Genomic DNA, 12,887 nt, shown 5'->3' with positions numbered 1-12,887 from the left:
CTGTGCGGCCAAATTTGATTTTCAAGTTTGCTGACGACACCACTACAGTAGATCGGATCTCACACAATGACGAGACAGGAATGAGATAGAGAATCTAGTGAACTAGCGCAGCAACAATTATCTCTCCCTCAATGTCAACAAAATAAAGGAGGTTGACATCGATTTCAGGAAGCATAAAGGAGAACATGCCCCTACATCAACTGGGACGAAGTAGAAAGGGTCAAGGGCTTTAAGGGTTTAGGTCCAGATCACCAACAACCTGTCCTGGTCCCCCCATGCTGACACTATGAGTCTGATTTTACCATTTTCATTCTAAGTGCTGAATCTGGACTTAATTCAGATGTGACCTAGAAATCTGCTTTCAGGCACCCCCATATGCACTCAGTGTGAAAACAAAAATCACGGATCCAAATTGTGCTGTGGGCGGGGTTTAGCGGAGCCGAAACGATGGGAGATCTTTGAACTGTGCACACGCAGTTGGAAAAATATTTGAAAAAGAGCACCCGTGTCAGATTACTTCCAAGCTGCAGAAAGTGGAAACTGCGGCCCGGGAGTGAAAAGTGGGAACGATGGTGCACACGCACATCACTGCCCCTCTTTTCCAAACTCCCCACTACCCAAAACAATTGCGACCCCTGTTCCCTTCCTCACCCCGCCCCCCCCATCGCCTGCAGAATGGCAGCGGACCCCCCAGCGACCACCACCCCCCCCAAAACAGGGATCCATCTGCCCCCCCACTAGTGAGCGATTGGGCCTCCCCCCCCTCCACACCAAAGATACACCTTATCCACCTCCATCAGAGAACAATCTGACCTCACTCACCGCCCCCAGAGAATGGTCTAGCCTCACTCATCCCTCCCCCACCCCTCTCAGAGAATGAGCTGGCCTCACATGCACCCCCAGAGGACCATCTGACCTGCCTCCTCCTCCCTCCCCACCAGACAACGATCAGCCCTCTCTGCAACCCCCCCACCCCCCCCACCACAATGATCGGGTCTATCTGACCCGCCCCCCTCCTCCCCCCCCACCGGCACTGATCTGAGTCAGAGAGCCGTCAGAAGCTCTGAACACGCTCTTCAGCAGCCGGTGTGCCCGACTCAGACTTTTATTCAGCAGCTTCATTTTGGCGTGATTCCAGATCGGTGAACACGGCGGTAAAAGTGGAAATGCTGACAAAGTTGGGCAGGCGGTTCATTAATTCAATCTAAATGCATGCAAATTCTCTCTTCCACCTTCTTCCTTCGGGAAAAAGATACAAAAATCTGAGGTCACATTCCAATCGACTCAAGAACAGCTTCTTTCCTGCTGCTGTCAGATTTTTGAATGAGCGATTGCATTAAGTTGATCTTTCTCTCACACCCTAGCTATGACTGTAACACTACATTCTGCACACCCTCCTTTCCTTGACTATGAACGGTATGTTTTGTCTATATCGTGTGCAAGAAACAATATTTTTCACTGTATGTTAATACATGACAATAATAAATCAAAGCAGTCAAATGATGCCTTAATGTCAAGAGCTGTCACCCTCACCTCACCTCTTAAGTTCAGTTCTTCTGTCCATACTTGGACTAAGACTGTAGTGAGCTGAATGTTTCTGGCTGAATCTAAACTTGAGTGTTGGTGAGCTGGTTATTGTTGAGTAAGTGCAACTTGATAACACAATTGTTGACACCTTCCATCACTTTGCTAATGAAAGGTGTTGACAACAGTGCTATCATACAGCATTTTCCTATTCACTAGGGAGTTTATATGATGTGCTGAACACTATAATAGAGAAGGAAGAAATTGATCACAGCAAACCAATAGTTCAAACTGATTATAGAGCAGGAGACCCTCTGAAAAGAATTCCAATCTGCCAATAACAATTTACAACCACAGTGATAGTTCCTCTGTCTGCTTCTACACAATCACCAATACAACAACGCTGCTAGTTCTACAACTATGCCAGGGAAGAGGAGGAGTGGAATAGAGGGAAAAAGCAATGTTAAGTTATAAAGTGAGAGGATGATTATTGGATGTGGTCTGCAAGTGATTATACTGTCTGTGTTTGATTTTTCGCACCATTTCCTTTCTCCCCACCAGGTCCCCCAAACCCTCCAATGACACAAATTTACAGCTCTCAGCTTCTTTGAAAGATTTTAAAACTTATATTTGGTTCCCAACAAGCATTATTTGTCATTCCAGGGTTGGCACACACAGGGATCTTGAATCTGGAATTGTTTGCTCCTGTCAAACCAGATTGACAGCTGATTTCCACTGTATGTTTAATAGTTCATACTCGTGAATGTCCATTTCAGTTTCTTTACAAGATGTCAATGTCAATAAGTCACAGGAATAGAAACAAACCTCTGGATGTTTAATGTCCTCTGACATGAGAAAATTCATTGCTGCTTTCAATAAAATAGCTTTATGTTCTCTTCCAAAAGCTAATCAAATAAAAGAGGAATACTGAACAGTTTTGATTCCCTTTTCTAAGGAATGGTTTAGAGCCAATCCAGAGAAGGTTCACAATGTTGATCCCAGGTATGGAGTGATTTTCTTTTGAGGAGCGGTTAAATAGTTTGGGCCTGTACTCAGGAGTTTAGGCGAATGAGAGGTATTGAGATATATATGATTCATAGAGTCATAGAATCCCTACAATTCATGAGGAGGCCATTCGGCCCATCAACTCTGCACTGACCACAATCCCATCCAGGCCGTATTCCCATAACCCCTCATAGTTACTCTGTAATCCCCATGACACTCGCGTTAATTTAGCATAGTCAATCAACTTAACCCACGCATCTTTGGACTGTGGGAGGAAACTGGAGCACTCAGAGGAAACCTATGCAGGTTCTCGGAGGGCTTGTCAGGGTAAATGCTGAGAAGATGTATCCTCTTGCGGGAGAGTCTGGGGCCAGAGGGCATAATCTCAGAATAAAGGGTTGCCCATTTAAAACAGAGGTGAGGAGAATTTCTTCCCTCAGAGGATGGTGAATCTATGGAATTCTTTACCGCAGAGTTAGGTTGTTAAGTGTGTTCAAGGCTGAGATAAAGTTTTAATCAATAAGGGAATCAAGGGCTGTGGGGATAAGGTGCAACTTTTCTGGTGGGTCCAGTGCAAAGAATCACATGTCAGCCTTTTTCTGGGATTTGCGCATGAACCTGGAACGCATTCGCATCTCCCAGAGCCGGAGAACAGTCAGAGTCCAGACCACACTGGGAACCGACAGGAAGAGAATAATTTGAATTTTTTAAAATTTATTTTAACTATGTTTTGCATGTTATTATCAGGCCCGGCAAGTTCCGTGCCGGATCTGATAGCATGTCCCACCCCGCCAGGAGTACTTCATTCTGGCGGAGTTTAGTGTACAAAGAACAACACAGCCCGGGAAACAGGCCCTTCGGCCCAACGAGCCCGTGCCGCCATTTTAACATTATGAGTCCCTTCTCCACCCATGACCCTTGTCTATGCTTACGGCATTCCACATTGAGGGAAGACTAATTTAGGGACAATTTGTTACACCAATCAGCCTAAGAGCACATCTTTGGGGTGTGGGAGGAAACCGGAGCACCCGGAGAAAACCCACGCAAGCACGGGAAGAATGCGCAAACTCCCACAGACACCAGCCCAAATCCACGTGTCTGCACAGCAAACAGTGATAGTCACTGAGCTGTCGTCTTGCCCAATATCTGGTCCAGTTTAAGCACACACTAACGACGTGAAGTACTAGGCTACTCTCGAAACAACCAAGAGCAGCCCTCATACGACCCATCGCGTGTATGCCCCTTGTTGGACAACAAGGCGGACCAAAGCACCCGTGGATTAAAAGAGAAAAACATCAATACCATGCACATCCTTATACAAACATTCAAGGGAATCCCCAGAAGCTCAAAAGTAAAACAGGTGAGCCAGAGAATATGTTGGAAGGTCCATAGAAATCAATTGATTCCCAGGGACGTCCCAAGGCTTCCCATGTTTGGGGAACTAGCAGGAGACCCCGCTGGAATGAAGGGTGGGGCAATCAGGACCCCCCACGAGGTTGGATAATGGGAAGGTGGTGCCCTCAGCAAATTGCCCATGCCCAGGGCCTATTGTGGGTGGGACCTATGGGTGATTGGTGGGAGTGGGGGGGTGGGCGGGGTGGTTCCTGCTGATACCGGAGTGTGGTGACTAGGGGATTTTCATAGTAACTTCATTGCAGTGTACTTGTGACTAATAATAAATACACTTAAACTTATAGAAATGCTAACATGGGGTATAATAGAGTGGGGGAAAGCTATCAATGATATTTAAATGTAAAGTAATGGGTTTTCTCCTACCTTTCATGGTGGGAACCCCATTTGGCAGGAGGAGCAGGGACAAGCTGAACGATAAGTCCTGCCAGTGTGAAAGCCATTTGGAGACTCCCACTGGATTCTCATTTCTCATCGGCATCCCAACCCACTGAAAACAGGGACGGGAACTACGCCCCTTAGTGTTCTACCCCCTATAGTTTGTGTCACATTGCCTCTCAGCCTATTTCCTTGAACGTGTTTCTGGGTTTGTGTTACACCCTGTAATAGCATCGTGCAAGCCTACTTCATGCAGTGGACGTGGAGAATGTGTGGAAACTATTGGAAATTACACATGCCAATGCGACGAAGGATTCCGTGGACCAGACTGTGAGTTTGGTAAGAGTCTTTTTCTATGTACCCCGAACCCAAAAGTGAAGGATTTAGATTTGACTGCTGCAATGGGCACAATCTGATTGTAAATTACTCCTTCAGCAAAATAATTTGAAATTGGCAAGGTCATAAGTATCACTGACACTCCCCTCTTACCCAAGAAAAACTGTAAGAAGTCTCACAACACCAGATTAAAGTCCAACAGATTTATTTGGAATCACATTGAGCCACCTGATGCAGTGCTCTGAAAGCGTGTGATTCCAAATAAATCTGTTGGACTTTAACCTAGTGTTGTGAGACTTCTTACTGTGTCCACCCCAGTCCAATGACAGCATTTCCACCCCAAGAAAACCTAACCAGTCTTCAACTGGTGTCATCCCTCGAATACGTTCATGAAATGAGGGTCTCACGGCCTACAAATCCATGGCTAAAACAGCCTCTTCCAGACACATTTTTCTCACACAGATTCTGTAAGTAGGCCCATGCTTTGACTGAACTCAGCAGCTAATTAATGTGGGATAGTGTGCCCTGATCAAGAGACCTGTTTATAGTCTCTGAATTTTCACTATGTGCCCACATCACTGCAGAGAATTATCAATATAACTCATACAAGGCATTCATATGACTGACTGACCTATTGGAAAGGTTTATCCACTCGGTCACTTTCATTAAGGAAAGCTAATATTGTGGTGGTCTTTGAACCAGAAGCAGTACAGCAATGAAAATTTGTCATTTCTTTAAAATGTGTGTGGAATCTAATTGTTCTGGATAAGTTTTTAATATGACATAAACAGCTTGTTTAAATTGTAAAAGGATCGACTGTGATTTTCTTGAATAATAAGAAATACCAGTCCACGTAACCAGGTGGCCCTGGTGACCTGACAGCATTACTGGAAGAAAGTTAAAATAAAAAGAAGCCACGTGGCCAGACACAAAGGAGAGCTACAAGCAGGAGAACTGGAGGGCGTAAGCAATCAGCACACAGATGCAGACACAAAGAGAAACCAGACACAGACAAAAAGAGAACAGAATTAGTGTACAGAGAAACCAGCACAGATCTATGAAAGGGTTGATTTTCTATTTGGCAGCAAGGATAAAAAGAGTTTCCGAAGCTCTTGGAGAAGTGCTGTGTGAGCAAGCTCAAAGGAACCAAATCCTAACAATCAGTACAAATAGCTCAGACTCATGAAAGAGCTGAGATTTTGTGACCAAGGATCGGATCATGAACTAGCTGTTGTTGGTTGGTTTGTTGAAAATGAACTCTGAAAAGCTATACCGCCAAAATCAACATAACCTGAGTGAGAGAAGGTCCACAGGAGGATTATCAGGTTAATGGATCTTAAAGCCAGTGAGGGTTGAGGCCATGGATCAAACACAAGAAAGAGAATATTAAATTTGAGGGTCAGCATGAGGGGTGATGGGTGATTTGCTGGGATACTGGTGGCAGAGTTTTAGGTGAAATGAAGCTAGTGAAATGAGAATAGGAGCTGGCCAGGAGATCAGCAGAGTGGCCAAGAGTAAACACCACAGATGGCCTGATCGGGGTGGACCATATTGTTACAGACTTGAGAGTAGGCAGTCTTAATGATGGAAATCACATGGGGTTGGAAGATCAGCTTGCATTTGAAAAGAATATTTAAGTTGTGGATTGTTTTAGTCTCTGCCAGAGTTCTGTCACCATCTCATTCATGGCTGGTATTCATGTCATCTGCGTAGACAACAGTGACTGTTTGCGAAGTAATTAAGTTAAACAAAGATGACTCTGCGCTTTGAAACAACACTTATAAATGAAGAAATATAAAATAATAGCTTTCTGTATGATTAGAAACAGAACAGATCCCCAACCAATTACAATCAAAATCAATGTCTCCATGTTATCAACACAAGGCAATATTTGACCTTAATTGTTATAATCTTTAATGACAAATGATTCATGTATTGTTCTAATCCCTCCTGTCCAGTTGAACAGTGTGGGACTCTCAATGTTCCTGAACAAGCGACCATGAACTGTATCCATCCGAATGGAAACTTCAGCTTTGACTCCAAGTGTGAGTTCCAGTGTGCAGCAGGGTTTACACTGCAGGGTTCTCAGAGTCTCTGGTGCAATGCAACAGGAATGTGGACAGCAGAAACACCCAGCTGTGAAGGTATAATCTCCAACAATACCCACCAAAAGAAAAAATTTCAAAGCAGAATTTAAAATGTTAATTTAATCAAGTAAATTGGTTGGGTGACGCAGTGACACAGTGGTTAGCATTGCTGCCTCACAGTGCCAGGGACCCAGGTTTGACTCCTGGCTTGGGTCACTGTCTGTGTGGAGTCAGCACGTTCTCCCGTATGTTAGAGGAATTCACCAGGGTCTCCAATCCAGAAGGTCCTGCATGTAGCTGAGTCCAGCAAAACACAAAGACTTGCGGGAGACAGTACGTGGTTAAAGGCGTTCTTTTTGACCAGTGCGTATTTGGGGAGAGAGTGATGCAGGATGGCTTCCAGCCTTTCTCTCTGAAATTGCATCACATGAACACTTCTGACATACCATTTGCAAAGATTCATATTCCCCTCCTCACCTGTCATCCAAACTGGATGATCCAATTACATTAACACACACTATTTACCTCAGCCAGCAGCTTTCTACCCCTTAGCATAATTAGTCACTTATTGGCTAACTGGACCTGGAAATCTCATCTCTGCTGCCTAGCGACCTTACTCATGCATGTTTGACAGGTTCAAGTTTCCACCTCGCCACTTAGGTGCAGGAACCGAAAGGGAGTCATTCTCCACCTTATCATCACAGTTTCTAGAGAGGCCAAAAGTAAGGAACAGAATGCTCCTATTCATTTTAATTAACAATTAAATTATTCTATTCATACCACTATCTTAGTAACTTCCAGCTATAAGGCCTTCCAAAGCTGTTCACTGATTAGGTTCTATGTGACCTATCTGGTTCTGCTTTTCCCATTATGCTTTTAGGGTAGGCACTCTTGGCCCAAAGCTTACAAAACATCCAAAACTACATTTTAAAATTACAATATTTGTTAACAATTCACCATTATTGATTATGTTGCATTTAATAGACAATACCTTCATAATATATATGTGGGAGGTACATTGTAATACCTTTGGTGTAAGGAACATCATGGCACATATTTTAAACTAACCTACTTTGGTTTAAAAGCCTCTTAATAAGCAGGAGTTTCAACATCTACAGTTACAGTTGCCCTTTGTAGTTCTTGGCCAGCCCAAGATTAGACAACTAAATAGATGTATTCCAATAAACATTCTTGAATCCCTGTGGCTGGCCTGACTTCTGATTCCCTTCCTTTCTTGCTCTGATTGCCATCACTGATGCTGTGTTTTCCATGGACTTAGAAATTTGTGATATCCACAATTGATCAGGTATACAATTACTACAACACTAGGATCACAATGAAAAATAATATAATCCCTTGCGGGATTGAACTTCCTAAAGAGCCTAGCCAGCCTAAGAGCCAACCACCTAAGGTAAATGGGTCAGAGTCTTTGAGTTTTTCCATCTCTTTTTTGATCTGATCCACCAGATTAGTTTATTTTCTGAATTATCTGGTATGTACGTGCAACACTCTGATCCAATTACTGCACATGTTCCTCCCCTTGCTGCCAAAACATAACCCAATTACAATGTGTGATGGAATAGCACAGTGTGCATGGCTACTATCTTGTTGTTGATGTTAGAAAGAGCAGTGGCTGTATCATTGGCAACTTTTTCCAGAATGGAACGTAAAATCAGGATTTCTTTCATTGCTTTAGTTAACCCATATTGGGCAAACAATATGCCAAAGAACTGTTCTGTCTCTGTAATTGCCCATCGATGTCTTGGAAAAGAAGGGAACTTAGGAATGTGATACATGGATGGGATTACATATCTGAAGTAACAGCCCCCCTTCCATCAAACAGAGAGTCAAGGATGTGCTCTATCTCCACAAATCCAATATGTACCGTATATTGCATAACTGATCATTCCTGGGTGGACTCGGGCATAGCTCACTCCTTGAGCTTACTGTATAATCACATTCATTTACACCTAAATTTTTCCCAGAACCTCTCAAATTCTCTGTATTAGTTGTTGGCTGCTTTAAATCTAGATTAGTAGTTGATCTTATTCTGTTATAAATGAGTGCATACTCCTTCATATAGTTTAACCTTCCTGCATAGGCCTCCCATTCAGGGAGGGGAAAGCTGAAGGACTGCTGATCCCACCTGAGTCAGAAATTATACATTTAATACTAAAAAGATAGAAACACATGTAATCATCATGAGCTTTTACAGTTTCCCCCCTTTTTTCCTTCTAAAAAGTAAAATCTCAACCATTGATCAATGTCATGTAAGTAAAACTTATTTGACAAACTCATGTAGCAACCACGTTACACTTTATTATGTGCTCTTGACTTACCTCGTTTCTGTGTTAGGGGATGTCCAGTCGATCTGGACTGTTGCTGTAGGAGCTTCAAAGTACTTCATCGGCAGTTCTGTAAATGCAAACCACAGTGCCTAACAGCCCTTAAAATTGGTAACTTGTTAATCAAATCATTTCTACTTCCCCTTTTCTAAAAAAAAACCCTTATCATTCATGACATGATCAAGTCTAATCTAATAACTTGCCTCCAAAATCAGAATCTTTATTAACGTTACTGTAAATATAAACTTTCAGGATTACCCAATTGGATAAGGTGTTAACCGGATCCATGTCACCATCGCAGACCATGTTCCTCAATCAGGGCACATGTTAATTCTGTAACCACCACCTCAAAAGGCCTTTCCCAACAACATCCTAACTCTTTATTTTTGTCTGTCATCAGTTTCACCATCACCTTATCTCCTGGCATAGGCAACTTGGGAGTATTCTCTCTTGCCAGTTTGGTCCAATCTCTGTGCTGCTGCTGAGTGATTACCTGCTTTTTGAGCGAATGTAAATAGTCTGTTGCAAGCAAAGCCCATATCCAATTGTTTCCTTCTTCCAAAACAGCCTTCTTCTAAAACAGACGGTTCTTCATGGTATATGAAACCTTTGCTTTATTCCTAACATTCGACAGACTTCCTTTAAAACTGTTCCTGTGAAGTGGGCTCCCTGATCTGAATCTAATTGAAGAGGAATTCCCCATCTAGGTATTATCCCGTTCGCCAATATCAAAGCCACTGTTTTGCATGGAAATGCTTCAAGCTGACTTTCCTTGTACCTTGAGCAAGGGCCCTGTAAAATCCATTCCTAAATTCTCCTGTGGTCCTTTGGGTTGTGACTGACTTCTGATTTTAATCCTGTAGGTATGATCTGGCTCCACCAGGGCGCACTGCAGACACCTCCGACAAAACTGCCACGTCCCTTTCCATCAGCTTCCACCACCAGCATTCTCTTAACAAATTAAGTATTTTGTCCCTGCTAATATGTGCTAATCCATGGTACATTTTCAGCATTGCTATATTATCTGAGAGGCTATTATTTTCCTTTCCCTTCTCCACAGTCCATCATCATCTTCCTGTCCACCGTCTTTCTTCCACTTTTCCTTTGCCTCATTGGTTGCTTGTCCCTGCATTTGTATCACATCAGTCTCTGAGCTATCCCTCACTGACACAGCTGCTACTTCTGTCACCAGTGTCCATACCCAATCCTTTCCCACTAAAGCCTTTGCTGCCTTATCAGCTAAAAGCTGTTTCCTTTCTGTGCCTGACTCGTAATTTTTTGGTGAGCTTGAGCTTTTATTACTTCTGTTTTTAGGGAATAGTGAGCTGCCTGGAGTAAATTTCTGATTAAAGCCTCATGCTGTATGTGCCCCCTGCTAGAAATCACAAAGCCACGTCTGCTGCAAGTTGTCATATAATCCTACGCAATTCCAAACACATATTTTCTGTTGGTGTAAACATTGACCCGTTTTCCTTCACTTTAAAGCTTTAGTTAAAACTAATAAGTCTGCTATTTGTGCTGAATTATTCCTGGGGATTTGTTCTCCTGCAATCACTGTTCTGTCATCATCTACCACCACCCATGCTGTGCAGGGTTCTCCATTAACATATTTTCTCGCACCGTCTATTTATAGGTTAATTATCTCTTCTCCTGCAAATGGTTCCTCTGCTAACCCTCCGCTTGCTTGCTCTGCAACTTCCTCAATACATTCATGTTCCATTCCTTGTACCACCAATCCTTCCACAGCATTTTCTCTTACATCTCTACTGAGCTCTACGTGTCTGTCCCCTGGCAAAAGTTTTACATCACTTCCCACAAAATTCCTGTAGTAATTAAAAAGCCTTCTTACCCCTTTTCCGGTGAAAGGCAACTAACCTTCATTTGGTCCTCTGGAATTTCTTTTTTATTCTGAATTCTACAACATAATAACATTTTTGAAACAGAAATAAAATCTTTCAATCTGATACCAGGCAGTAGCTTATTTTGATTGATTGTTCTTTATCTTAAATAATATAATTTAGTTAAGGTAGCCCGCTTACAGCACATTCTCTATGTCAGAATTGTCCCAAACTCAGAAAACTGTGTTGTGAGCCCTCAGCTGTCCGTGAGTGTCTATCTTACCTCTTCCTTTTTTTGAAAAACTTTGTTCCTTCATCCCTAGCTATCACCTAAACTGTGTTTTACTTTCTAGAATCCCTTTAAATGTCTCTTTTATCAAATGAATCCCATCTTAAATGCTGCCCTCCTCTGCTTACCATCAGTTCTTCCATAATGTATTTTTTATTACCCTGTTCACTATCCTTTCTTATTTATTCCACTTAATTATTTCCCTTATCTCTAACTATATTAATTTGTCCATTTGGTGTTATAGGCAGCTCTCCCTTTTAACCTGTCTGGCATCCAGTACAGCTTTCAATCTTCCCATATTCAAAATTCACAACAGGATGTGCTTTGTGTTCAGAATTACTCCTCCAGCCTTGTGATTGATTCACTATCTTTGAATATTCATGTCACGCATTTCAACTGGAATGCATTAAGGCAGTATAATAATTCCCATCATCAAACACGCACTCCCATTCTATCTTACGTAACTCTTCACTAAATGTTCTCTCCCCTTCTGTTAGATTTTTGATTTAAGCCAACAAATTCTACGAAAGAAAATCTACAAATAAATTCTTGAATGTCTTAAAACTACTGCAGGTCTTGTCAAGCAAAGATCCATCCTGCCTGGGACAGAATGGGTTAATTCTCTGCTTGTTCCAGCAGTGGCAGAGTACGTTTTCTCAAATACTCCAGAATAATTCTTTCCATTTATCTTTTCATTGTCAATTATATCAGGAATATAAACTTAACCAAAAAGCTTTAATCCAGATTAATCCAAAACGAGATTTATCATAATCACTTTTAAATATCCCTACTAAATTAAGACTTTTACACTTACCTACAGTTTCTCCAGTTTAAGCTCAAAATTTGCATGTTTATTTATTTCTACAACTCTACTTCCATAAGTGACACAGGCAGACACAAAAATCAAATCAACTGAAATGGTGAACTTTCCTTACAACTTTTTAAACAGAACATAATGCATTTTATGATTGATGCAACTACCTTTCCAAAAATTGCAGAGTTCAAATCTATCAGATTCCTATTCTTGAAAATGATCATGGTTATCGATCATTAGCAAGATTGAGGAATTTAGAATTTATATCTTGACCCTGCATCAATATCACTATCATAAAATCTCAATTGAGGGGAAAGTAATTTGTTAAACTCTCATACAGCAACACAAGTAGTTGTGTTTTCTTTGTTTTCTTTCATCCGACCTATAATTAAATTCCAAATGCCATACCCTACTCCACCACATGATGGTGCTCCATATCATACAATTACACTCTCTCACAGAAAGTTTGTGTCTTTAACCTTTCTCTGAATTTTCCTTTTGGAAATAACTTGTTAAAGCCCTCGGCCACTTGCTGAGTGGCTCCTGCCTCTCACTGAGCTCCCCCTGTTCCTCTCCCAAGTCTCTCAATAGACATTCTCTACGCTGGGACTCACACCGTCCTTTCACTTCTCCCTATTTCTAATCCTTTGCAGGGGATACATCACGGCCGCTTATCCGTAACCCTTTTATACAATACAGCCCCTTGATGCCTTCCCTTGCTACGTGTTTTTTTTGCCTTGCTCTGTGAGTTGCTTTGAGAATCCATAACCCTGACCTCTTAGGTAGCCTAACCCCTCATGCCTTTATGTACAGCGTGGCTATGTTTTGCTCTGCTGACAGAGTGATCCAGGAATCCATCCC

General features: G+C 42.2%; 1 protein-coding gene across 1 annotated transcript in view; it reads left to right on the top strand.

Moving 5' to 3' along the window:
• The window catches only part of LOC145348565 (P-selectin-like), a 57,210-nt gene that overhangs the window by 37,082 nt on the left and 7,241 nt on the right, over positions 1–12,887 (top strand). The window contains exons 18-19 of the mRNA XM_080196755.1: positions 4,549–4,656; positions 6,612–6,797. Of these exons, the coding sequence (XP_080052881.1) occupies positions 4,549–4,656; positions 6,612–6,797 (294 nt within the window). The remainder of the gene's footprint in view (positions 1–4,548; positions 4,657–6,611; positions 6,798–12,887) is intronic.

Source organism: Carcharhinus amblyrhynchos, chromosome 9 (genome assembly GCF_965287045.1).
Source record: "Carcharhinus amblyrhynchos chromosome 9, sCarAmb.v2.hapA, whole genome shotgun sequence".
NCBI classification, from domain to species: Eukaryota; Metazoa; Chordata; class Chondrichthyes; order Carcharhiniformes; family Carcharhinidae; genus Carcharhinus; species Carcharhinus amblyrhynchos.
This window is presented reverse-complemented; position numbering and strand designations above follow the sequence as displayed.